Source organism: Stenella coeruleoalba, assembly GCF_951394435.1.
Source record: "Stenella coeruleoalba genome assembly, chromosome: 10".
NCBI classification, from domain to species: domain Eukaryota; kingdom Metazoa; phylum Chordata; class Mammalia; order Artiodactyla; family Delphinidae; genus Stenella; species Stenella coeruleoalba.
This window is the reverse complement of record NC_137156.1, coordinates 57,233,579-57,259,170: the sequence shown is the minus strand read 5'-3', so window position 1 is coordinate 57,259,170 and position 25,592 is coordinate 57,233,579. Positions and strand designations below refer to the sequence as shown.

General features: G+C 44.3%; 1 protein-coding gene across 2 annotated transcripts; it reads left to right on the top strand.

Moving 5' to 3' along the window:
* Positions 1–96: 96 nt before the first annotated feature.
* On the top strand, positions 97–25,498 carry LOC307193418 (uncharacterized protein). 2 transcript variants are annotated; one of them, XM_079935336.1, is made up of 3 exons: positions 97–344; positions 1,737–1,786; positions 24,904–25,498. In XM_079935336.1, exons 2-3 carry the CDS (start codon positions 1,748–1,750, stop codon positions 25,345–25,347), a joined length of 483 nt encoding a protein of 160 aa, XP_079791462.1. In that variant the 5' UTR covers positions 97–344; positions 1,737–1,747; the 3' UTR covers positions 25,348–25,498. The 2 variants fall into 2 exon arrangements, with proteins under 2 accessions (XP_079791462.1, XP_079791463.1); XM_079935337.1 differs by lacking the exon at positions 24,904–25,498 and adding an exon at positions 6,884–7,020.
* The last annotated feature ends 94 nt before the right edge of the window (positions 25,499–25,592 follow it).

Sequence of the window (25,592 nt, the reverse complement as noted above, 5' to 3'; positions counted from 1 at the left end):
CTGCCGACACGCAGCGCGCTGACGTCACCGCGCCGGGCACGCCCCGCCTCGGCCCCGCCTCCAGCCGCCATTTCAAGTGTGGCTGGATGAGCAGAGAGCAAGTAAGAATCCCGAGGAGGAGAAAGTTGACAATAGAAGGGAAGAAATGCTTTGAAAGGAGTTCAACAAGGGCATCGGAAAGCCAGAGAAGAGCCTAAAGTAGCAGAAGCGGTAGCCACACTGAGTATGGCAACCAAACGGCGGCTTAGTGGAGGGGGCGGAGCCACTTCTGGCGGCGGGGGCACGTTGCCGTCTCCGCTGTCGCATTCATTGGTTTATTTGAGAAGGAATCAGAAAGGCAATAGGTGAGTGTGGACGTCAGTCATAAATTAGTCCCGCCAGCAGGCGCTCTGAGTGCCGTGCTCCGACAGGGCTCCAGTCCTTCAAGGTGGAGGTTATGCCTCTTGCTTTGCACAGTTCTCCCAAGAGACGTCGCGGTGTAACCGTCACACCCTCGAGACGTGCAAACGGCTCCGCAGGGTGTGGAGAAACCCGAGGGAGCAGCTGGGCGGGGTGGACAACTGCCAAGTGGGATAAAAGGCCTTCGGCCACGAGACAGGGGAACCGGAAGCTCGCCCCGTGACGACACTTTCTCTAGGCGGAAGTTCTATCTGCAGCGCCAGTCGCGGCCTTCTCAGTAACCTTAATGGTTAGGGTGTTCTGTCCATACTCAACTTTGGGTCTGGAGCTTAAATGAGCACCTGTCTTGGGGCCTCGGAAGGTTGGAGTTTTTCCCCAGAGGCGGCTGGGGCCATTAAACAAGTGAGGCTTGGCCCAGGAGATTTGAGGTCGTTTCAGAGGCCTTGACTTTTGTGTGACCTCATTGAACTTGAGTTTTCACAGGTTGACCACTTAGGGCCGTTGGAGAAATTAACGAGGTAAAATTGAACATACTTGGTAAAATGGAATAAAGAGTACTGACGTGGATTGGGCTAGGTGTGAAGCTCTTCTCAGTTGGATGTCTTTTAGACCAGTAGTAGTCCTTATGAAAGAGACCTTCACCCAGGCCATGCCAGGCACTGGAAGCCCTGTGCAGGAAATCCACTGACTACAAAACCAAAGCAGTGGGACTTCCCTGCTGGCGTGGTGGTTAAGAATCTGCCTACCAATGCAGAGGACATGGGTTCGATCCCTGGTTCGGGAAGATCCCACATGCCGCGAAGCAACTGATCCCATGCTCCACAACTGATGAGCCTGCGCTCTAGAGCCCGCGAGCCACAACTCCTGAGCCCGTGTGCCACAACTACTGCAGCCCACGCACCTAGAGCCCGTGCTCCGCAAAAGAGAAGCCACCACAATGAGAAGCCCGTGCACTGTAACAAGGAGTAGCCCCTGCTCGCCACAACTAGAGAGAGCCCGTGCACAGCAACAAAGACCCAACACAGCCAAAAATAAATAAATAAAATAAATTTATGAAAAAAACAAAAGCAGTCAACTAGGAGCTGCAGCAATGAAGCTGTTAGCGCGTTTCCACCTGCTTGGTGGGATTGGAGAATGTTTCATGGAGGAGGACACCCTGCACAGTTAACATGTTATCAACAGGTGGAAATTGAGAGGCTAGACTATTCCAGTCACAGCAAAGGTGCCAGAGTTCCCAAGTTTGGAAGCATAACACAGGCCTTGCTATAGAGATTGGTTTCAGCTGTTAACTACTGATACCTTCTTTACTGCCACGTGTTGCCTTTTTCTTTTTGCAGGGAGAAGAGGGATGGGGATCAAATCTATCAGAAAGGAGCTAACGCTGATGGTAAGGATTAGAGATGTCAAGGTTTGTACCAATAGAAGGATCCATAAACCAGAAATTCTTAACCTGGATTTATTGGCCTGTGTGGACCATGAACAACCTTCAGAAAGTTTGTGGTGTTTTTACTCCTTTGAAATTGTGTGCCGAATAGTATGTACTTCAGGGAGAAATCTGGCCACCTTCCTCCTTTCTCTCTTCTTCTTCCCCAGTGAAAAGGAGCTACTGACCTAATAATGAAAATTCACGATGTTAATTGACCCACATTCTTGGTGGTCAGGGCCACTATACATTCGTTGATGGGTTCTTTTCTACTTCCTCCAATGCACAAAGCTTGATGGTTTAGTTGAGCCAGAACCTGCTCTGCAGATCTGGTCATTTTATTTCCCCTGTCTCCTGGGCTTTCTCCATGTGGCTGATGGTCATGAAGATCCCATGTTTTTAATGAGCAAAGAATTGGTGGCTGTTCGAGACCAGAAGCCGAAACCTCAATTTCTTTCTCAGCTTATGGAGTATCTTCCATGTGATAGCACTGTCATAAACACTGGGTGTACAGTGGTAAACAAAGTAACTTAGTTCCTGTTTTCATGGAGCTATAGTCTAATAGAGGAAGAGTAAACAACTCAGCAAATACATAGATGAGGAATTATGTTACAAAGCATCAAGCAGGAAAAGGCGAGTATACTGTGACGGACAGTAGTTAGGGAGTTTGGAGAAAACCTCTATTAGAAAACTGCGAGGGAGCCAGCCATGCAAAGTGTGTTCTAAACAGGTTACAACGAGGTTTTAGGCACTTTCGAAGCTATTGAAGTAATAATTTCATTCCTCTTAGGCCGCTGGTCCTTGTATATGGCTCCCTCAGTAATCTTTTGGGGAATGGGGGAAAAGGGAGTTAAGGTGATTTTGAACCCTTGCCCTAATACCAAAATTTAACCAAATCTTACCTAGGTTTCTTGAAAGTATGACATACTTTCCTGAAGAGTGGGACCTTGTTTTTCCTCACATTTTCAAAGGAGTCCTTGTCTTCTTTTGGGTTCCTCCCAAAGCCAGACTCAGAAAAGATTTGGATGCAAATAGTTTATTTAGGAGGTGACCTCAAGAGGCATTCTGAAGGAGTGGTGAGGAGAGACAGGAAAGGAAGGAAAGTCATTCAAGGGTATATTAATGAGGGGAGACCATGGCTATTTGAGAAACTGGAATGCACCTTGGAATTGCCCCACCAACAGGCAAGGAAGCTGAGGTATTTGCCCACCAACTGCTTTTCCTCTTTATTGTTAATGCTCCTGCACTTCCGCCCAGCTCAGTGCTGGGAAAAGCATGCTCCTAAAGTCAGAGAATGCACTCAAGCAAGAGACACAGACAGTCCTCCTCACGTACTAGAACTCTCTGAAACCAAACGTCAGAGAAGGCCCAAAGGATATGTACGGGTATAGACAGCATCTACTACAGTGTGTAAACCCAGAATTTGAGAATCATTGTCTGGGCTGAAAAGCTGGGAGGGAAAGTAGATTCATGCTTCCTCTTCTTTCTCTGTTGCCTTTAAGCAACTTACCTGCATTGTGTTTTGCTTTTAGCACCTGCAGGGTAGAGGAAAAAGGACTGATTTCAAGACTAATGATGTGTTGAAGTGATAATTACAGCTTTAATTCAAGTTTTATAGGCTCCATTAAAGAGAGTTGAAGTCTATAAATTAATATGTACCTTTTGTGAGAAACCTGAATATAAAGAAAAGCACAAGTTTATGTCTCTGTCCTAAGCTGATTTTCTCAGCAGTTCCACATCAGCGCCAGGACCAACTGTAAACTGCTGGAATCTGTCTCCCCCCCGCCACCCCCTTCTCTCCAGTATCACACGTCATATGTAGTATAAAGTCATCTCTTGTGAGAAGGGATAACACCCATTCCTCACATAGGTGTGCTTCCCGCCTATATGCCTAGAATGGTCCCTGTACAGGCACGTATTCAGGCATGGTGTTGATTAAAAATCGATGGAGTTTGCGAGTAGAGAAGACATGCACAAGCTAGGATTCTGGAGCCTGGGGAGAAGCTGACATCTTGGCAAACCCAGGGAATGAATGTCCAAGGTGACAGGGGCTCAGAGCCTGTAAGAAATAGGTAGATGAGAGGTTATTGTAGGAAAAGAAAAATCAGTCCATGCAGAAAGTAGAGTCTCAGCATCAAGCTGGGTTCTGGGCCAGAGAGTAGCTTCAGGTTCTCTCAGGCTGGCACCATGCCAACTTGATGATCTCAAGTTGAATTGAGCAAAAGATGGGAAATACCTGACTGAGGTGGGGCAGGTGCCTAGGTGCCTGCTACTTTTCAAACACTGTCTCTTAAAGGTTTAATATGTCTAGAAACCTCCTTCAGTGGGATGTTTATTGTAACATTATTGTAATGGGGGAAAACTGGAAACAACCTTGGATAAAGGTGTCCATTGATAGAGGATTGGTAATTGCTTGTATATATTATGTAGAACATCTCAGGATAAATAAGAAATTTGTGTGTTAATGCTAGCTGAAGTAACAACCCAAAACTAAACTAAACTGGCTGGTTTAACCCAAAAGCTTATTTCTCACACACATATAGTCCAATACATATGTCCTTGGTCCCTTTCCTCCAAGCAGAGAATTAGATTTTGGCTCCTTCCATCTTGTGGCACCACCATCTTCTAGGATCTCCTTAGAGTCTTCTGCTGGACCCTCTGCATTCAGCCAGCTGGTTAGCTGAGAGGGAGAACACTACAAAAGCTGGCCAACACTGGAAGTTGTGTTTGTTACTTCTTCCCAGGTTGTGTTGGTCAGAACTGAAGTCAAGGAGACTGGGACATGGCTTCTTCTGTGTCCAGGAAGAAGAAATGGGATTAGTCAACATCTAGGCGATCTCTGCCACAATTGGTAAATTTGGTTGCGGCCAGGCCAGAGCTACTGACTTATTGAGGAAGAGGAGTAGGAGGGATATACTCTTTTGTACATTTTGGACTTTATAAATCCAAATATTACCTGTTCAAAAAAAATTAATTTAAGAAGGGGAGACCGGTGAAATTCTGGTTCATCTGTGCTGTGAAATATTACATAGCAGTTAGAATGAAGTAGATCTGTACATACTGGAATGGAATGATCTGTAATTAAGGTAAACAAGCAAGTTATAGATAAATTTCTGCATTGACTTAGTTTGGACTACTATAACAAATTACCATAGACTGGGTTGCTTAAAACAAATATTTTTTCTCACAGTTCTGGGGCATGGGAAGTCAAAGATCAGGATGCTGGCAGATCTGATGTCTAGTGAAGGCCTGCGTCCTGATTTAAAGACAGCCATCTCCTGATTGTATTCTTATATGGCAGAGGGCAGGAGCAAGCTCTCATGTCTCTGCTTATAAAGGAACTAATCCCATTCCTGAGGGTGCCACCCTCATGACCTATTTACCTCCCAAAGGCCCCACCTCCTAATATTATCACATTGATGGCTAGGATTTCAACATATGAATTTGGGAGAGACACAAACATTCAACCTATAACATATATGTATATAAATATATGGAATAAGGTCTGGGAGATGGGTGGAGGTGCAATACACATTTGCTTTTCGTGTACTGTTTGAACTATAAGGAGAAAATATTCCAATATTGTGTAACACTAACAATGTAAATTCTCTAAAGAAATTCATTAAGATCAATTTCACAAAAATATTTTGGAGGCCCATAAACCCCAGCTTCATTAATAAAGATAATGTAAATTAAAACTAAAATGAGATTCCATTTCACTCTCACCAGATAGGCAAAATTTTAAAGCCAGAAAATACTAAGATGAAGAGCAACAGAAACTCTCATCCTCTGCTAGTTGGAATGTCAATTGCTGTGACCTCTTTGGAAAAAGCAGGTTGTTATTATGTAGTAAAATAGAACCTGTGCTTCCCCTATAGCCCAGCAATTCCACTCCTAAGTATATATATATTAATAACCTCTTGTACATGTGTTCCAAGTAATATACACAAGAACATCTATATCAGCATGTTTTGTAATAGCTAAATAAATAAAGGAAAGCACCCAAATAGAACGTAAAGATAATTATACAGTGGATACTTTATGTGGAAAGGTATTTATGCAGCTACATAAAGTAACTTGACTAAATCTCAGAACAGTGATGATAGCAACAAAGTAACGGAAGAACACTTACAAGTGTGACTGTAAGTGTACATGACTTCCCTCAGGGTTGGAACAGTCTCACAAAAAGCATTCCAAGTAGGGAGGAGGGGAGGACTGACCGTCAGCTGAACCTGGCAGAGCCAGTAAGACTTGGATGGGTGGAGCAGAAGAAAAGTGGCATTCCTGGAAGGAGGAAAGGCCTGAACAAAGGCAGGCACAGTGAAACCAGGTTGAACAGAGTGTTGGACATTCTCTCACAAAAAGGGAACTCACAAAAAGGTCAGAAGTAGGCACAATTGAATAAGAAGGGCAAGGAAACAACAATCAGTTTGGTGATTAACTCTAGGGGAAAGGAAAGGGATGCAACCAGGATAGGGCACACAGAAGACTTCCAAGATTTAGGTAGTGTGCTATTTCTTTTTTTTTTTTAATATATTTTTGGCTGCCTTGGGTCTTTGTTGCTGCACATGGGCTTTCTCTAGTTGCAGTGAGCAGGCTTCTCATTGTGGTGGCTTCTCGTTGCAGAGCTCGGGCTCTAGGAGCACGGGCCGCAGTAGTTGTGGTATGTGGGCTTCAGTAGTTGTGGCTTGTGGGCTCTAGGGTGCAGGCTCGGTAGTTGTGGCACACGGGGCTTGGTTGCTCAGCGTCATGTGGGATCTTCCGAGACCAGGGCTCGAACCCATGTTGCCTGAATTGGCAGGCGGATTCTTAACCACTGTGCCACCAGGGAAGTCCGAGTGTGCTATTTCTTAACCTGGTGATGAGTACACAAGTGCTCAACTATTCCTATATGTTTATGTGTTCTTTTAAGGTATATTTCATAATTTTAAGTTTGGTTTGTCATGGCTCGGGCAGTAATAATATTTATGGTACCCCGCAGTCTGCCCATCCCTTCTTTCAACCTGAGGGAACGTCCAACACTCTCTTCAACCTGGTTTCATTTTGTCTGCCTTTTTTCAGGCCTTTCCTCCTTCCAGGAATGCCACTTTTCTTCTCCACCTGTCCAAGTCTTACTGGCTCTGCCAGGTTCAGCTGATGGTCAGCCCTCCCCTCCTCCCTACTTGGAATGCTTTTTCTGAGATTGTTCCAGCCCTGAGGGAAATCATGTATACATACTACCTCACCCAGACCATTTCTGGTCACTTAACCTGTGCTGCCAGGTAACCATAGTCTTCTCTTTTTGTGAGTATTCTGTATTTCAAATTGGGTTGTGGATCACCCATGAGGGGTGGCAGATATCCTATCAGTCAGTAGGAAGTAAAGGACTTTCTTGGAGTTTTGGGTTTGGTGGTGTTGGTTATTTGCCCACCTTAAGCCATGCCAGCATGATGACAGTCTAGAAATGTATAAAGAGCTGTATTTCTCTCCTTTTTAGGAAAATTTGCAAGAATGTATATACCATTCAATTCTCAGCCTTAGGCAGGGGTATCAGAATCTCCGAGGCACAGCAGTAGTTTATAAAAACATTCAAAAATGCAGGTATCTCTCACTAACTAAACTCAGGAACTGAATACTCACATTTATCTTCTGATAACTTGGTATACCTCACTCTCTGAACTCAGGAACTGGATAGATTCAGACAGCATGGAATTTAATGCCTAGGTTCATTAAATTAATATAAATTCAGATAAAAAGCCCAATAAAATCTTCATAGCAACAATTAGATTTAACTGTGCTAAGGGATATAAATAGGTACCTCATGCAGTCAGTAAAATAGCCTTGTGAGGTTTTTATGCCGGTTTTACAGCTGAGGAAACAAACTCAGAAAGGTTAAGAAACTTTCCTCCAGAAGTTCCTGGAAATGCTTAGCATAGCACCTGGCTTGTAAGCGCTCGGTAACTGATAGCTGTTACTTATTAGTTGGTGGGACTAGAGTAAGAAAGCATTAGGGAGGTGGAGGTTGAGCAACAGTGTGTCTGACTCAAGTCCACTTGCTCAGGAAAAACCGGTTTCAGCCGCCATCTGCATGATGTCATTCACACCATACCACTGCTGCATCGTTGCTGCCCATAGCACTGCCTAATTTCTTTCTTTCTTTCTTTCTTTCTTTTTTTTTTTTGGCTGCATTAGGTCTTTGTTGCTGCGCACAGGCTTTCTCTAGTTGCGACGAGCAGGGGCTATTCTTCATTGCGGTGCGTGGGCTTCTCATTGTGGTGGCTTCTCTTGGTGCGGAGCACAGGCTCTAGGCTGGCGGACTTCAGTAGTTGTGGCATGCAGGCTCAGGAGTTGTGGCTCACAGGCTCTAGAGCACAGGCTCAATAGTTGTGGTGCATGGGCTTAGTTGCTCCACAGCATGTGGGATCTTCCCAGACCAGGGATTGAACCCATGTTCCCTGATTAGCAGGTGGGTTCTTAACCACTGTGCCACCAGGGAAGTCCCAGCACTGCCTAATTTCTTATTGCAGTGTCTGGGGAAGGAAATGAAGGCTTTCTCTTTGATTCTCAGTGGATTGTAAAGCCTTGTTTGCCTTTAGCACCCAACCTGAATGAGTGAATTTGGGGTTCAGGTGTACCAAAATTAGAGACGCCCCTGCCTGACTGGACATTGAGTTGGAAGTATCAGGACATCAAGAAATGTGGAAGTTTCCTATCAATTGCAGTGCGCCTGCATTTATGAACTCTTCTCCAGGTGCATAGCTGTGAGCAGTCTGCCTAAAGATGAGATTGTCTTCCATCATCCAAAGAGACCTGGGCCCTGGAACTGATGTTACTTCCCTGGTGAATGGCAGTGGACCGTGACAGAGGGAGGGCTCTCCATGACCGTAGAGCAGAGTCTTAGGCTCCGTCCACCCCATCCAGCACACAGAAGGTGTTATCCTACTGTTATCAGATTCTTCTGCTTCAGTCTTGTGGGGGGCGGGTAACTTGTTCTCACTTAGTTTTAACTCACCCAAATCCTAGAGAGAAAATAATTAATTTTAAAGATTTGGTAGCTTTGTGGTAACTATTATAGAATAGTCGGTGCTGTATTGGGTCTTCTTATGCACTTGACAAGCCTTGGGACACAGACTGAAAGCAGGAAAACAAAGAGGAACTAACTCCATATTGCACAAGCACCAAGGTTATCATCAGAAAGTAAAGCTGTTGCGTCTGGAGAAAACCTTTCTCAATATGGAGTTGGGTAATTTCACCTGTTAACGTATGTACACATGGTGTGTACAGTGTGTTATTAACACTTCACCTGGCAGGGAGACCCAGGAAGGAAGCAAGTTTGGAGTGCCAAGGACCCCTTGGAAGGTCCTGGTGAAGCATGTAAGTATGCATTGGCACCTACAAACATGGCATACTTCGATATTAAGTAACCAGGCTGTAGAAAATGTATGGCCAGGAGATGAGTGTGCCCACAAACTGCCTGGGGAAAGGAATGGATCTTTGGACCACAACCCCTCGATGTAGAAAGGGTAGAGAAGGAATTGGCATGGTGAAAATTTAGAGAAGTGGGCAGACCCAAGGGCAGCAGAGTAGAACCTACAACTGGGATGCTGGCACAAAGCACCCCAGCGAAGGGTCTTAGTTTTTCAACAGAAATAAAATTCGAGGGGTGGATTATTAATACAATTGTCCTTGGAAGGGCCCCAATTCACAGTTATCCCTCAGCCCTTTTATCAAAACCCATGCCTTACTTAGATCATGATGTTCCTTGCATACTGTAGAGGTGAAACCTCATCTACCCATAATGTCCAGACCATGGGAAAAAAGTAAGAGGAAATAAAAGTAGCACTACCTGCAGGTGTGTAAACAGGAAAAACAGAAGAGGGAAAGCAAGCAGTGCAGGCATGCTCCAGGATCCTTTTTTCCCCCTATTCATTCTCCCCAACCCATCCAAATCTTGACTAGGGGAAACTGTAGAAGCATCCAAGACAGATAGGGAAATATGAAGAACTCAGAACATCAGAGGCTTGTGGGCTGCTTCCCCACGTATGGCTTGGGGCAGACTACAGGCTGGCTTGCATCATGTCCAATATACTGTAGGAACAATAATGTAGCAGTGATGGAGGGCAGAGTCTAGGCCAGTGAACACCAGGATACCATACCCAGTTCCTCACAGCCTATACTTGGTCTGCAGGAGGTCAAAAGCTTCCCTGTGTCCTATCAAAGCATGCGGAAGTGCTGTAGAGACTTGTGTAGAGAGTTGAAATGAAAAGGCCTGCAGAGGTGGGCTTTATGGCAGAAGGCAAATGGTTGGGACCATGGACTTCAGCTCTGAGGGCTGGCATCACACTCCAGAGGCCAGATGAGGCCCACTGCATCTCAGCAGGTAATTATAGGAACTCAGGAATCATGCCAGGTATTTCATGGCAGAACTAGAAGACAGTATAAGGACCTGCTCACAATGATCCATGGCAACGCTTTCCTTCTACCGTGAGGTCATATTTGAGCCTCTCCCTTCCCACACCCCCAGACCTTCTTGACAAGGTGAGGGGGGGAGGGAAAGAGATCTGAGAAGCAGCATTAAGAGAGACCAGGTTACTCTGAAAGACACTGTGTGAACCAGATAATTTAATATTTACCGGCAAGCTCGAATCTCCCTTTCCTGCCCAGCAGGATGGGGGCTTATAGGAAAGATTAGATTATAGAAAACAAGCTACATTGTCTTTGCATCTCTGAGTTACAGGGTGAGTTAGTGTGCATCCCTGCTCTAACCTTGTTTGTCCTTTATAGGGCAAGCATATGAAGTGTCCAGTTAAAGCCAGCCCTTTGGCTGCCACCCTCACAGCTAGTGGGGGCAGGAAATGAGAGCCTTTGTACAGAAGCAGATCATGGGCCCAGTGTTCATCTGCAAAGTGGGCGGGACCCACAGCAGGCCAAGGAGGAGACCATCAGCAGACATGGTGGGACTGTGGTTGGATGAGCACTGCAGGGGGCTTGCAACAAACCTGTTTTGTCACTTAGGGCCTCTTGGTTGCCAGTGACAGAAAACCCAAACTGCATTAAGAATGCTAGCATTCCTCTGTAACAATAGCCAAAGTAGAAATTTATTTTTCTCGTACATAAAAGTCTGAGTGTAAGCAGTTTTGGGCTGATAGTTCAACCCAATAATCAAGGTCCCGGGCCCTTCCCATGCTGTGTCTGCCATCCTCAACATTGAGCTTCTAGCTCCCACCACTGCACTGCTGCACCCACATTGCTGCAGCGTGAAGTGGGTAGGGAAAGTAGAGGACACACAATTTTGTTAAGGTCATGAATTAAAAGTTGCATATAGGGACTTCCCTGGTAGTCCAGTGGGTAAGACTCCATGCTCGCAATGTAGGGGGCCTGGATTCAATCCCTGGGAACTAGCCGCAACTAAGAAGTCCGCATGCCACAACTAAAGATCCCGCAACTAAGACCCAGCACAGCCAAAGTAAATAAAAAATAAATATTAAAATAAAAAAGTTGCATAAATCTCTTTTTTAAAAATTTATTTTATTGAAGTATAGTTGATTTTCTTTTTTTTTTTTGGCCACACCATGCATCATGTGGGATTTTAGTTCCCTGACCAGGGATCGAACCTGTGCCCCCTGCATTGAGAGAGCAATCTTAATCACTGGACCGGCAGGGAAGTCCCTATAGTTGATTTTCAATGTTGTGTTAGTTTCTGGTGTATGGCAAAGTGATTCAGTTATGTGTGTGTGTGTGTGTGTGTGTGTGTGTGTATACACATATATATATATACACACACACACACATATTCTTTTCCATTATGGTTTATTACAGGATATTGAATATAGTTCCCTGTGCTATACAGTAGGTCCTTGTTGTTTATTCATTCTATATATAGTAGTTTGTATCTGCTAACCCCAAACTCCCAACCACAAGTCTGTTCTCTATATCTGTGAGTCTGTTTCTGTTTTGTAGATTCATTTGTATCATATTTTAGATTGCACATATAAGTGATGTCATATGATATTTGTCTTTCTCTTTCTGACGTACTTCACTTACTATGATCTGTTGGTCCATCCATGTTGCTGCAAATGGCATTATTTCATTCTTTTTTATGGCTGAGTAGTATTCTATTGTCTATGTGTACCACATCTTGTTTATCCATTCCTCTGTCAGTGGACATTTAGGTTGGTTCCATGTCTTGGCTATTGTGAATAGTGCTGCTATGAACATTGGAGTACATGTGTCTTTTTGAATTATTGTTTTGTCCAGGCATATATCACTTTCTGTTACATCCTATTGCCTGTAGCTTAATCACCTAGCCAGACCTAAGGTCTCATTTAGCTGTTGCCACAAAAATGCTGTGTAACAACCACAAAATATCAGTGGTAGACAACAGTAAGCATCTATTTCTTGTTCACATGTCTTCAGATCAGCCGATGTTTGGCTGGTCTATGTTGGACTCAGCTGGTCTTGGCTCCAGGCTGCAGCTTGGGTTCAAATCTGTTCCATGTATCTCTCATCCTCTTGCTAACAGCAAGCTGCCCAGGGCCTGTGCTTCTCATGGTGATGAGTTTCATGGTAATGGCAGCATACATAGGCCTTTGCAAGTCATGTATATGGGTTAAGAGCTATGTAAAGAAGGTGGCCTTAGGGCAAGGTTGTGACCTTGCACAGATCTGAGCCCTTTCGCTTTTACACTTACCTATCCAGGGTCAGAATGGCAAAATGAAGGCCTTAGCCCACCCAACTGCAGAAGCACATTTAAAGCCTTTGCTTGGATCATGTCTGCGAACATCCCATTGGCCAACACAAGTTATACCCAAGCCTAATGTCAGTGGGGTAGGAAGTATACCCCTCCCATGAAGGGAGGAGAGGAGGGATGGAACAAATGTCTTACGAACAATAGTCTACCAACCTTAACTACACAGAACTCTGGGAAAGCATGGTGGCCATATGTGCAATTAAAACTCTGGAGTTCTGTTCCTAAAGAAATAAAGAGAAGCTAGATTCTGAGGACAGTCTCTGCCACAATATGTATCAGTCAGGAGTCAGTTTCCACTTCCAATTTAATGAAACCATGGTTGTATTCCCCTACGGAAGCATCCTTCTTTTTGGCGCTAGGACTTTCAAACCCACTGAGCTCAAGGTTGCAGAGATGGGAAGCACAAAAATTCCTCTGTGTTTCATGTGGTGTAAAAGTGAGGAGGGTTACCACATTCTTTACCCCTTGTTTCCCAAACCTCTGCATTTTGGTTATGGGGGAGATGGCACTGTATACTGGCTGCTGACTTATGGCTTTTAAACTGAGACTTAACCAGGCCAATCCACTGTTCTACCTAACTGGGTCTTTCTGGATGGTAGGGCACGTGGTGAGACCAGGAATTCTGAGTGTGGTGCCACTGTCACACTTTATTTGCCATAGAATGTGTCCCTAAGATAGGAGCAGTGCCATGTGAGATATCATGGCAGTGGATAAGGTATTTTGCATGTCCATAAACTAGTGGTGGTGGCAGAAATCCTGCAGGCAGGGGAGGCAAATCCACACCCATGATATGTGTCTATTCCTACAAATAACCTTTCCCCAACATGTTGAAAGGTGTCCAAGAACCAGGTGTCTGGCCGGTCCCCCTGGAAATGGTGCCATTTATGGGTTTAATACAGCTTCTGAACAAACATTTTGGGCATTCAACAGCAGTGCTTAGGGAAATGCCTAGCAGTAATGCCTATGTTACAGAAGAAGAACAGTTACTAATCAATGACCTCAGCTTTCAGACTTCCCTGGTGGTGCAGTGGTCAAGAATCTGCCTGCCAATTGCAGGGGACATGGGTTCGAGCCCTGGTCCCGGAAGATCCCACATGCCGCAGAGCAACTAAGCCCATGTGCCTAGAGCCCGTGCTCTGCAACAAGGGAAGCCACCACAATGAGAAGCCAGTGCCCTGCAACGAAGAGTAGACCCCGCTCGCCGCAACTAGAGAAAGCCCGCATGCAGCAACGAAGACCCAATGCAGCCAAAAAATAAAATTAATTAATTAATTGAAGAAAAGAATGACCTCAGCTTTCATCTTAAGAAATAGAAAAAAAAAAAGTAATTTGAACTCAAACAGCAGAAAAGAAATAATAAAGACCAGAGTGGAAATCAGTAAAATAGTAAACAAAAAACCGTAGAGAAAATCAGTGAAACCAAAAATTGATTCTATGAGAAAAATTTTTAAACCTCTAGTCAGACTGATAAAGAAAAAAGGAGAGGGCTTCCCTGGTAGTGCAGTGGTTAAGAATCCGCCTGCCAATGCAGGGGACACGGGTTTGAGCCCTAGTGCAGGAAGATCCCACATGCCGCAGAGCAACTAAGCCCGTGCGCCACAACTACTGAGCCTGCGCTCTAGAGCCCGCGAGCCACAATTACTGAGGCCCACATGCCACAACTACTGAAGCCCACCGCAATGAGAAGCCTGCATACCGCAGCAAAGAGTAGCCCCGGCTAGCTACAACTAAAGAAAGCCCATGTGCAGCAACAAAGACCCACCGCAGCCAAAAATAAATAAATTAATTAATTTTTAAGATAAAAGGAGAGAAGACACAGATAGCAATAAGAGGAATAAGAGGTGATATCACTACAGTTTTTGCAGATACTGAAAGGGTAATATGTGAACAACTTAATGCCAATAAACTTAACAACTTAGATAGATTTATTGAAAAACATGAACTGTCAAAGCTCATTTAAGAAGTAGAAAATAAAGAAGTAGATAATCAGCATAGAGTTATATCTATTAAAATTTTGAATTTGTAGATAAAATCTATCCCACAAAGAAAATGGTGGCAGTAGCCAGATTAGCTTGGTGAGGACAAGTCTTGTTGAGCCTATACACAGTCTTTTACCCTGTCACCATGGCCACTTTGTAAAGGGTCTATTGACCAAGCACTAGAGAATCTAAGGAAGAGGCCATCTGATGTCCACAGGTTGGGTCCTGTTGTCCTTCCGATTATTGAGTCTCAGCTACAACAGATGCCCTTGAATGATTTACAGTCTATGTGTTGCAAGAAGTCCATCTTTCCGCTAGACCTCCTTGTCACCAGTCTTCTAATCTTGTTCTTTCTAAATTCCTGACCAGCTGACTATCCTATTATTGAGTCAAGTTAGCTCTGTACCGTAGTTAGATCTGCAGCAGAGTACTGCCCACTGGAGAATATCCCTTCATTGCTGGCTTTTGGAGCCACTCCAGAGTCAGCTGTGATGCAGCGGTTACCCACTTCTTGCTGGTTCCAGCACGTGTGTAGATTCATCTGTAAAAGAAGCCTGTGGGTTTTTTTCCTCCACTAACTTATATGTGTTCCCCTTGAGGGCATAGGTAGAATATTGAAGGAGATATAATCAGGCAGTGGCATTGGATACAAGAGGAGTCCAGTAGTTCACTGTGCCTTTGGACCTGCCCAGTATATACCATTACCATTTCACAATGGCAGGCTGATATGCCTCTCCAATTTTATGGTTCAGTGAACCAGGTAGTACCCAGTTCATGATAAGTACTTTGAGTTGATTGAATCTCCCCATGTCTTGCCCTCCACCTGTGCTTTATCCTATACCACCGCCAGTGATAATTTGCTTATTTGTGATGACACTGCATGCTGTGGATGGCCAGGGTCCCATTTCCCCCCCACCAAGGAGGTTATCTGTGCCTTCCTCATATACATGAGCAACTCAATTCTGGAATCCCATTTTAAGGCCTCTCCTGATACCAGTTATGGTACCAGTCAGGTCCCAAAGGGAAATATAAAGGGCACACTCAAAGTAGATAATTTGAGGAGAGTTTAATAAAGGAGCTGTTTGCAAAGGCATGGGCTGGGCATAGGGAAACCAAAAGGAATGTGCAGTAGTCCAGTTTTGGCAAGGGGAGGATATGTGGAGGAGAAAACAGATAATATCTATCTGGAACACAATCCAAACTAGTTTAAACAAACAGAATATTCTGGCTCACATATCTGAAGAGTCAAGCTGTAAGTCTTAGAGCAGGGGCTCAAATGAGGTCATCATTATCTGGTTTTTCCTGCATTCACAGGCTTCATATACAGGCAGGATCTCCTATCATGCTACAAAAAGGCTTCAGAACTTACAGCCTTTTTCATTCAAGCACAGTAGGATCTATCAAAGGATTCACTGGTTGTCCACCAGGTTGACTCTGGTTAGATCACTTGGCATGCCTGAACCAGTCGTGGTGCTCAGCATCAAGGAGAGGTGTTGCTTGGTGTCGATCTGTGTCTGCAGCTCGGGCTGAGGAAAATCAGGGCGTGGAGCCTGGATGAGGAGGAGCAGTATTGATGCTGGGTAGCAAAAATACCATGTACCCCGTGTCTCTTCTCCCAGATATATGGGGCAGAGCTTTTCTATCTTGCGTACCTATGAATCACCTGGGGATCCCATTAAAGTGCAGAATTTGATGAATTAGGCCTGCAGTGGGGCCTGAGATTCCTTATTTCTAACAGATGATGATGATGCTCCCAGTCCAGGGACCACATTTTGAGTAGCAAGATTCTATGGCTGCATAGTCGAATGTGGTAGCCACTGGTCCCATGTGGCTGTTGAGCACTGGAAATGTGGTTAGTCTAAATTGAGATGTGCTGTAAGTGTAAAGTGCACCCTGCATTTTGAAGACTTAATATGAAAAAAACTAAAATGTCATCAATAGTTTTTATATAGATAACATGTTGAAATGATATTTTAGATATATTGGGTTAAATAAATATTAAAATTAATGTCACCTGTTTCATTTTATTTTTTTTAACATGGCTACTAGAAAATGTAAAAATACATACGTGGGGGCTTCCCTGGTGGCGCAGTGGTGAGAGTTCGCCTGCCGATGCAGGGGATGCGAGTTCGTGACCCGGTCCGGGAAGATCCCACGTGCCGCGGAGCGGCTGGGCCCGTGAGCCATGGCCGCTGAGCCTGCGCGTCTGGAACCTGTGCTCCGCAACAGGAGAGGCCACAACAGTGAGAGGCCCGCGTACCACACACAAAAAAAACAAAAAACAAAAAATATACGTGGCTCACATAGTTCTGTTGGATAATACTGCGTTATCCAACTCTTGAAGGAAGTAACTCTTGAAGTAGATAAAGCTGGTGTTCTTAAACCATTTTCACTTACGATACTCCATTAGAAGAGCGAATAAAGCAGAGACCTCATGAGAATTAACCTCACGGGTCCTTGGACTTGGTGCACCCTCAGGACCTCATGACCTCGGGTTAGGTAATTGCAGGTTGAATTGATGCATAAGTGCTTAGGACAGGGGATAATGCTTGAGGGCATTATGGTAAGTGAAATAAGTCAGACAGAGAAAGACAAATAATGTATGATCTCACTTATATGTGGAATCTAAATAAGCAAAAAACCAAACTCATAGAAAAAGAGATCAGATTGTGGTTACCAGAGGCGAATGTTGTGGGGAGGGGGAATTGAAGTAAGGTGGTTAAAATGTACAAACTTCCAGTTATAAGACAAACAGGTATTGGAGATGTAACATGCAACCTGATGACTATAGTTAACAATGGTGTGTGATATACAGAAAAGTTGGTGAGAGTGTATCTAAGAGTTCTCATCACAAGGAAAAAATCTCTTTTTTTAAAAAAATCTTTTTTATTTATTTTTATTTTTGGCTGCATTGGGTCTTCGTTGCTGCTCGTGGGCTTTCTCTAGTTGTGGTGAGGGGGGCTACTCTTCGTTTCGGTCCGTGGGCTTCTCACCGCGGTGCCTTCTCTTGTTGCGGAGCATGGGCTCTAGGCACACAGGCTTCAGTAGTTGTGGCACACCGGCTCAGTAGTTGTGGCTTGCGGGCTCTAGAGCGCAGGCTCAGTAGTTGTGGCTCACAGGCTTAGTTGCTCCACCCGCATGTGGGATCTTCCCGGACCAGGGATCGAACCCGTGTCCTTTGCATTGGCAGGCAGATTCTTAACCACTGTGCCACCAGGGAAGTCCCATTTCTCTCTCTTTTAACCTATATGAGATGATGGATGTTAACTAAACTTGTGGTAATCATTTCACAATATATGTAGGTCAGGTTGTACACCTTGAACTTACATAGTGCTGTATGTCAGTTATATCTCAATAAAACTGGGGTAAAAACAAGATGGAAAATTAAGTTTTAGTCATTGCATAAGCACCCAGGGGCTTTTGTTTTTACTTCTTTTTTTCTTTTTTTTTTTTTTTGCGGTACGCAGGCCTCTCACAGTTGTGGCCTCTCCCGCTGCAGAGCACAGGCTCTGGATGCGCAGGCTCAGCAGCCATGGCTCACGGGCCCAGCCGCTCCGTGGCATGTGGGATCTTCCCGGACCGGGGCACGAACCCGTGTCCCCTGCATTGGCAGGCGGACTCTCAACCACTGCGCCACCAGGGAAGCCCTTTACTTCCTTTTTATGTTAAATTTTTAAAAAAACTTTTTATCTTGAGATAATTATAGATTCACAAAAAGTTGCAAGAATAGTACAGAGAAGTTTCTGAACCTTTCACACAATTTCCCCCAATGGATACATGTTATGTAACTGTAGTACAGTATCAAAACCAGGAACTTGACATTGGTACAATGTACAGTTCTTTGCCAGTTTATTACATGCAGGTCCTGTGTAATCACCACTACAATCAAGATACAGAACTACTACCACACCTTAAAGAGCTCCCTCAGCTACCTCTTTATAGAATATCCATCCCCTTTCTCCACCAACCATCCCTGACAACCACTAATTTATTCTCCATCTCATCCATTTCGAGTAGAATTTCATTTTGATTTATTTCTAGTTTTTGGAGAGTGTCTCTTTGTGCGGATATTTAGGTACGACATTGTGTATACATAACATCTCAGTTCTACTTGTGTTGACATTACCAGTTTCAGTGAGGGGTAGAAACCTTTCTTCTCTTTAAGTCCCTTTACTCTCCCGTTTATAACTGTCTTAAATATTTTCTCTGTATAAATTGAGAACTGCATCAGACGATGTATGAGTACTCAGGACAGGGGACGATGGACTGGACCTGGTAGGCTTTGATCTTTTTAGGAAAGAGGAAATAGAAGGGACCACAGGGTCCCTCCTCCCAGCCAGCAGTCACTTCATTTCTCCCTTTTGTTTGTGCAGTTGCTTGAAGTAGAAATTACCACAGTGCTCATCAACTTTTCTAATCTATCCTGCATACAACCACTAACCTTTTGCTTAAACCTTCAGGTATAATTTAGAAAACTCAAGAGAAGGAAAACATATTATTAAATTATTTTCACTCTTTTGTTCTTCCTTCTTGATATTCCAAGATTGCTTTTCCAATCATTTATTTTTTGCTTCAAAAACTTCTACTAGCTATTTTTTAAAGGGTGGGGGTTGCTGTTGACAAATTCTCTCAGTTTTTCTTCGTCTGAGAATGTCTTGATTTCCTCTTCATTCCCGATTTTCTCTGCATATAGGATTTTTAGTTGACAGTTCTTTTCTTTCAGCACTTGGAAGATGTTGTGCCACTTCCTTCTGACTTCCGTGGTTTCTGATGAGAAACTTGACTTCATTCAAAGTTGTTTTTCCATTATAGGGAAGTTGTCATTTCTCTCTGGCTACTTGCAAGATTTTTCTTTGCCTTTAGTTTTCAGAAGTTTGACTATGATGAATATTGACATGGATTTCTTTGGGTTATCCTGTTTGGGATTTTATCAGCTTCTTGAATCTATAGGTTTATGTCTGCCATATTTGGAAAATTTTTAGCCGTATTTATTTGAATATTTTTTAAGCTCCACCTTCTTCCTCCTCTACTTTTGAGACTCCAATGACATAAGTATTAGATCTTTTCTTATAGTCCCACAAATTCCTGAGACTCTGTTAATTTTTTTTCAGTCTATTCTCTCTCTGTTGTTCAGATTGGGTGATTTCTATTATTCTTTCTTCAAGTTCATTTTACTATAGAATTCATCTAGTGACATTTTTCAGTGGGTTTTTTTTTTCAGTTTTAAAATTTCAGTTTAGTTCTTCTTCATCTGTTTTGTTTCTTTGCTGAGACTCTTCATTTGTTTGCAGTATGTCTGTAATTGCTCATTGAAGCATTTTTATACTGGCTGCTTTAAAATCCTTGTCAGATAATTTCAACATCACTGTCATTTTGGTGTTAGCATCTATTGGTTATCTTTTCTTGCTCAAGTTGAGATTTTCCTGGTTCTCAGTATAAAGAGTGATTTTCAGTCCTGGACATTTTGAGTGTTATGTTATGAGACTCTGGATCCTATTTAAATCTTCTGTTTTAGCAGGCTCTCACTGATGCTGTCAGATAGAGGTCAAAGTTCAGGTTCCCCACTCAGCCGCTGTTGACATCCTGGGAAGGGGGTGTAGAGTGGGTGCCTAATTACTGCTGGGCCAGGGTGGGAGTTCAGGCTGCCCACTGATCCTCTGCTGAGACCACCCTGGCTGGGAGGGGAAGGATGCCTTGTTTTTGCCACACTCGTGGCTTCTACTGACAGGATGGAGGAGCACATTGCTTCTGGCAATGGCGACAGCCCTGACTCTCCACTAAGCCTTCTGACAGCACCCTGCAAGTAGGAGTAGAAGCCTGGGGTCCCCGTTTATCTTGACTGGCAGAGTATAGGGAGTATTACAATTTTTTTTCTGTGGTTTGACTGGAGTAGAGTAGACTGGAGTAGTCTAAAAGTTTTCTTTCTTGTTACTCTGCCCCTTCCTAGTCCTTTGGCTAGAAAGAGCAGGATTTCTTTTTTTTTTTCATCTGTGCCCGTTTGTTTCTGGGTTGCTAGCTTCTCCAGTACTCAGTCTGAGATATCTGAGGCAAAAAGAAAACCATCGGAATCATTGCCATGTCTTTCTATGGGTGCCAAGGCTGCTAGTCAGACTATCAGACTATCTCCCTCTCCACTCTTCAGAGTCTTCTTATTTTATATATATATATATATTATATGTATATATATCTATATGTATATATATGGCCCAGGGTTTTTTTTTTAGCTGTACTTAACAGAGGGATTGAGGACACGTGTTTATTCCATATTGTCCTGGAACCACAAGTCCCCAGGGACTTTTAGACCATTTCTTCTGCCTCACCTGGTGAACAGCAGCCAGTGAGGACAGTGTTCACCTGAATTGTTGGTGAGCTCCCTCCTCACCCACCTCCCTACCAGCCCAGTGGCCCTGCCTGTTTTTCTGTGATTCTGAGTTTGCCTTCTGGAATTTGAAATCATTCCAGCCTGTTTTGAGCAGGCATTTTCCAGTTTTCTACCACTTGCTAGTTCCCAGCCCCACCACTCAGAATTCTCCATCAACCAGAGGCCCACGGAGGCTGCTCCTGCACTGTTGCGGGCCAGAACTCTATTCGTGTCTCTCAGGCTGGAGTGCATGGTCCCCTTTGCTACAGAGCGAGGCTTGCAATGCAGCTGCCGAGGAGCCATGGCGCTTCCCAGTTTTTCCAGGGTCAGTGGTCTGGTCCTTCTGACTCAAATGCCATGCAGTTTGTGAGAGTCCCTTTTAAGTTTAAGTTAAAGGAAAATATTTTGAGTTGAAGAAAATATTTTTGGAATACTTTTATTAAGACTCAAAATTAATGAATGATTTAAAAAAAAAACCAGTGATCCAAGGTGAGATTTTCAGATGTCTGGGAATATATTATCCAAATTTTCTTCCACTTCCCCATGAGATAGGAAACAATTATTTTCATTTCAGTCATTCCTAATGAATGATTTTAAGATACCTACCTTAGGGAGATGCAGCAAGAGAGACATTTGTCCAAGTGGAGTTAACAACAATGCTTGCACTTTTTAACTTAAAATACTTTTTTATATTTTGAAAAATTTTAGATACACAAGAACAGAGAGAAGAAATGTACCTTCAATTTAATAACTAATATATGGTCATATTTGCTTCATATAGTCTTTGTTATTATTTTCTCTCAATTATTTAAAGGAAATCCCAGACATCATTCATTTCACACCATGTACTTCAGAATTAGTTTCTAACAAATTGAACATTTTCTTTATATAACCACAATGCTATTGTCACATCTAAAAAAATAGTGATAATTCTTTCACGTCATCTAATACCCAAATTTCCACAATTGTCTCAAGAATGTCTTTTTTTTAGTGGTAAAATACACGTAACATAAAATTTACCATAGTAACCAGTTTTAAGTATACAGTTCAGTATATTGTGATTTTTTTTGTTTTTTGGGGGGAAAAAAAGTTCATTTAATGAGCTCCAGGGAACACTCAGTCTGCTGCCATACTAACTCATGAATTACAATGGATTGTTGGTAAGCAAGACAAGAAAACAGGGAACAAACAAAACAAACAAAATCAAGACATTGTTCCTTACTGAACTCTTCTCAAATTAGATCAAGGAGTTATGGTTAAATGCCACAGCTGTAAATCATTTCTGCTCCTGGAGAGGTTAGAAAGGGCTTATAATATTTACCCCTTTTTTTCAGACAGAATTTAGGTCTGAGCAAAACCTTTTGTGTCCTCCAACCTCAAAGTTTATTGGGGATGGAAGTCCAAATTTGCTGTCACATGCCATAAAAAGAATCTCATGAGCAGAGGGTCAAACTAATTTTGGAATATATGAATTATGCCCAGTGTTACTTTAAATAGAATTTTTTTTCTGAGATATACATTTTAAAGTAATAACTAGAGTTATGACTTATAACATTATACCAGAACATATAAGATTTTTAGAAATTTCATGTAATGTCTGAAACATTTATGTTAACATATTTCCATACAAATAACCCAAAGAAAGTTTAGTATTAGTTGTTTTGTTTGTTTGTTTGTTGTTTTATACTGCAGGTTCTTATTAGTCATCAGTTTTATACACATCAGTGTATACATGTCAATCCCAATCACCCAATTCAGCACACCACCATCCCCACCCCACCGAAAATAGATGTTAAACTAAAATATATAAATTTTTGACTGATCTATGTGACTCTGGGTTCTGAAACTTCTACATGTCACATGCGTGATACATAACACACAGTGTCAGCCCCAGGAGAGCAAAAACACTCCAATGAAGCAAGCCAAAGAAACAAGTTTCAAACAAGGTAAAGTGATGTGTAGACCAGGATTTTTCAATTCTTTCCTGTCATGCTGAAGCTTCCCGCTCCTGAATAACAACACGTTTCCCTTGCCCTAGACACCCAAGAGCATGTCTCTTTTGGGCATAAGAATCTCTAGAGTTACACATGTGTAGTGAAGAGTGGACCTAGGGCTTCCCTGGTGGCGCAGTGGTTGAGAGTCCACCTGCCGATGCAGGGGACATGGGTTCATGCCCCAGTCCGGGAAGATCCCACATGCCATGGAGCGGCTAGGCCTGTGAGCCATGGCCGCTGAGCCTGCGCGTCCGGAGCCTGTGCTCCGCAACGGGAAAAAGAGTGGACCCAGCTGGCATACTCACAATGACCAAATTGTGTTAATCGTACTTTAAACCAATACGTCACTCCACGATGAAGTTGCAATAAATGATATATTTGCTTTCTAGACATGAATGAGATACCTTACTGGATATACTCCAGGAAGGCCAGAGAAACTGGAATAATTTACTGGTGAATTTCTTTCAGGATAGCCCATGATTTATCTAGAATATAATCTTTACATATCTGGATCCTTCAAATTAGACCAAAGGGAATATCTGGGCTGCAAGCCTCAATTAGAAGTGTGGTATGCTGCTATGCTGCCAACTAGTGCTCCCTGACCTGTATCTTCGGAGACCAGAACCCAGTGTGGTGGATGACCAATTCATGCGTTGAACAAAAGAAGACCTCCTACAGGGCAGTGTATGTGTCATTACAGGTATGGCACTTAGGGCTAAGTACCATAAGGACTACAAGAAAACAAACAAACAAAAGTAACACATGAAGCATATAGGATAAGGAGGCACCACAGTCCAGAGCACAAGCCACTACCATCTGTATACCCTGAAGAACAGTGGAAAGTTTGAATGTTGTTTTATCAAATTTCGAAAAAGAAGTGAAGAAAGAACCTATCTGCCAGGAAGGGACATCGTGGGGTGCAGCATCCAGTTGGGTCAGGCTCTGCATCCCCTGCTCAGAAACCTTCGCCGCCTGGCTCATGGTGATGCTGGCAGCTGAGCAGCCCTGGAGAAGGTGCTTCAGTCTCCAGGCCTCGCAGAGAAGCTGGGGAGGTCCCCGGAGGAGGCTGGCCACACCCTGGCAAGCTCTGGGGGCTTCTGCACTCAGCTCTGAGCAGCGTCTGGCCTCTGGGCCACTTGCGGGGGAAGGGCTGGCCAATACATACACAGGGCTCAAGATTAGGAAGCCGATACCATCCAGTCACCTCCCACTTCCTTCTCCAAAGGAGAGGGAGGTGAAGGTCCAAGAAGAGCCCCAAAGAGGCATGGCAAAGATGGAGGATCACACAGAGACCAAAGGAGAGGACGATCGGAAGAGGGGCCACCGTAGCAATCGGGATATACCATTGACATCTAGGCCCCAGGAGACCAGTGGAGTCCTCACTTGCCTCAAGTGCGATCCTGAGCCAGTGGACCTCCTTCCCGAGCACCCAGAAGACAACTTGAGTGAGAACGCCCAGATGTCTCCAATGAGCTCCTCCTCAGAAAGCCATGTCATCTGCTCAGATGGAGATCCTGGAGATGTCCTGCCTCCTTGGAAGCCTGAGTCCCATGCCATGGTGTTCTCTGCCCCAACCGCATGCTGCTCCCTGCTGCTGGAGAGGCTAAAAAAAGAAGTGCTGGGTGAAGACCACCGGCCCAAATCACCAGGCTCACTGATGTCTGGAAAGGAGCTGCAGCGTGAAAAATCTTCAGACATCCCATCAAGAAGCTCCTCTTCCCTGGTGTCTACCAGCAGTAGGCCCTGCAAGCAGAAGATTCCCCTGCCGCTTTTTCTGCTGCTGCCGGGACTGAGGTCGCCCCTGCCGCTGACAAGGGATCGAGGTGAATGGCCCCCTCCTCCTAAGCTTCCGTGCTTAGCTGCTGCCAAAAACCCAGGCACCTTTGTTAACATAGTTAAGTCTCTGTCTCTCAGAACTAGCCCATTTAGCTCCAGGTTCCTTAGCGCACCCGACGCACTTACACAGCATTTAAGAGCTTTCCACAACTGGAAGGTCATATCTTTATTTCTTATCGCAGGAACACAACTTCTGTAAACTTTATTTCTGTCAGAACCTGTCTCGCCAAGCCATGGCTGGAAGAATCTCTGGATACAGATCAGGGGCAGAGGGTCCTCAGGAGCGGCGTCCAGTTTACCCCGCGGAGGCGGTCAGCGTTGAAGTCCAGCAGGCCCTTCCGCAGGGAGGCGCACACGGCGGGCAAAGGCACCAAATCCTGCAGTGCGCACAGGTCCTCACAGCGCCAGAAGAAGTCGGCCGCGCTGTCGCGGCGCAGCTTCACCGAGTGATCATGGCCCGAGCGTGGCCTCGGGAACGCTGGCTGCAGATACGATGCCCACACCCGCCTGGGGGCCACGGCTCGCCTCCCGGCCCCTCGGGCGCCCATCGCCCGGCGGCTGCGGCCCCGCAGCCTGCGCAGGACCGGCGTCGCACCAGAAGACGCAGGGCCACGGGCCCCAGCTAGGCCGGCCCACCCATACTGCGCTCCAGCGCGGCCTCCCACCCGCAACGCCGGCCGTTGGCGCCGACCTCATAGGCCTCCGCGGCGCGGGCCAGTATATTGATTTTTGTGTTTTTGGTCACAATTTTGTACAGCCATCTCCAGAACACTTCATTGTGCAAAACTGAAACTCTGTACCCATTAAACAACTATTTTTTCCGAATAATATTTGAAATTGCCTTTTTAAAAAATTGAAGTATAGTTAATTT

Bases quoted from the DNA above. Each gene is read 5' to 3' on its own strand.
- LOC307193418 (XM_079935336.1), top strand. From the start codon at position 1,748: ATGGGGATCAAATCTATCAGAAAGGAGCTAACGCTGATG. The intron at 1,787-24,903 runs GTAAGGATTAGA...TTCTTATCGCAG, and splicing joins GAAAGGAGCTAACGCTGATG to GAACACAACTTCTGTAAACT.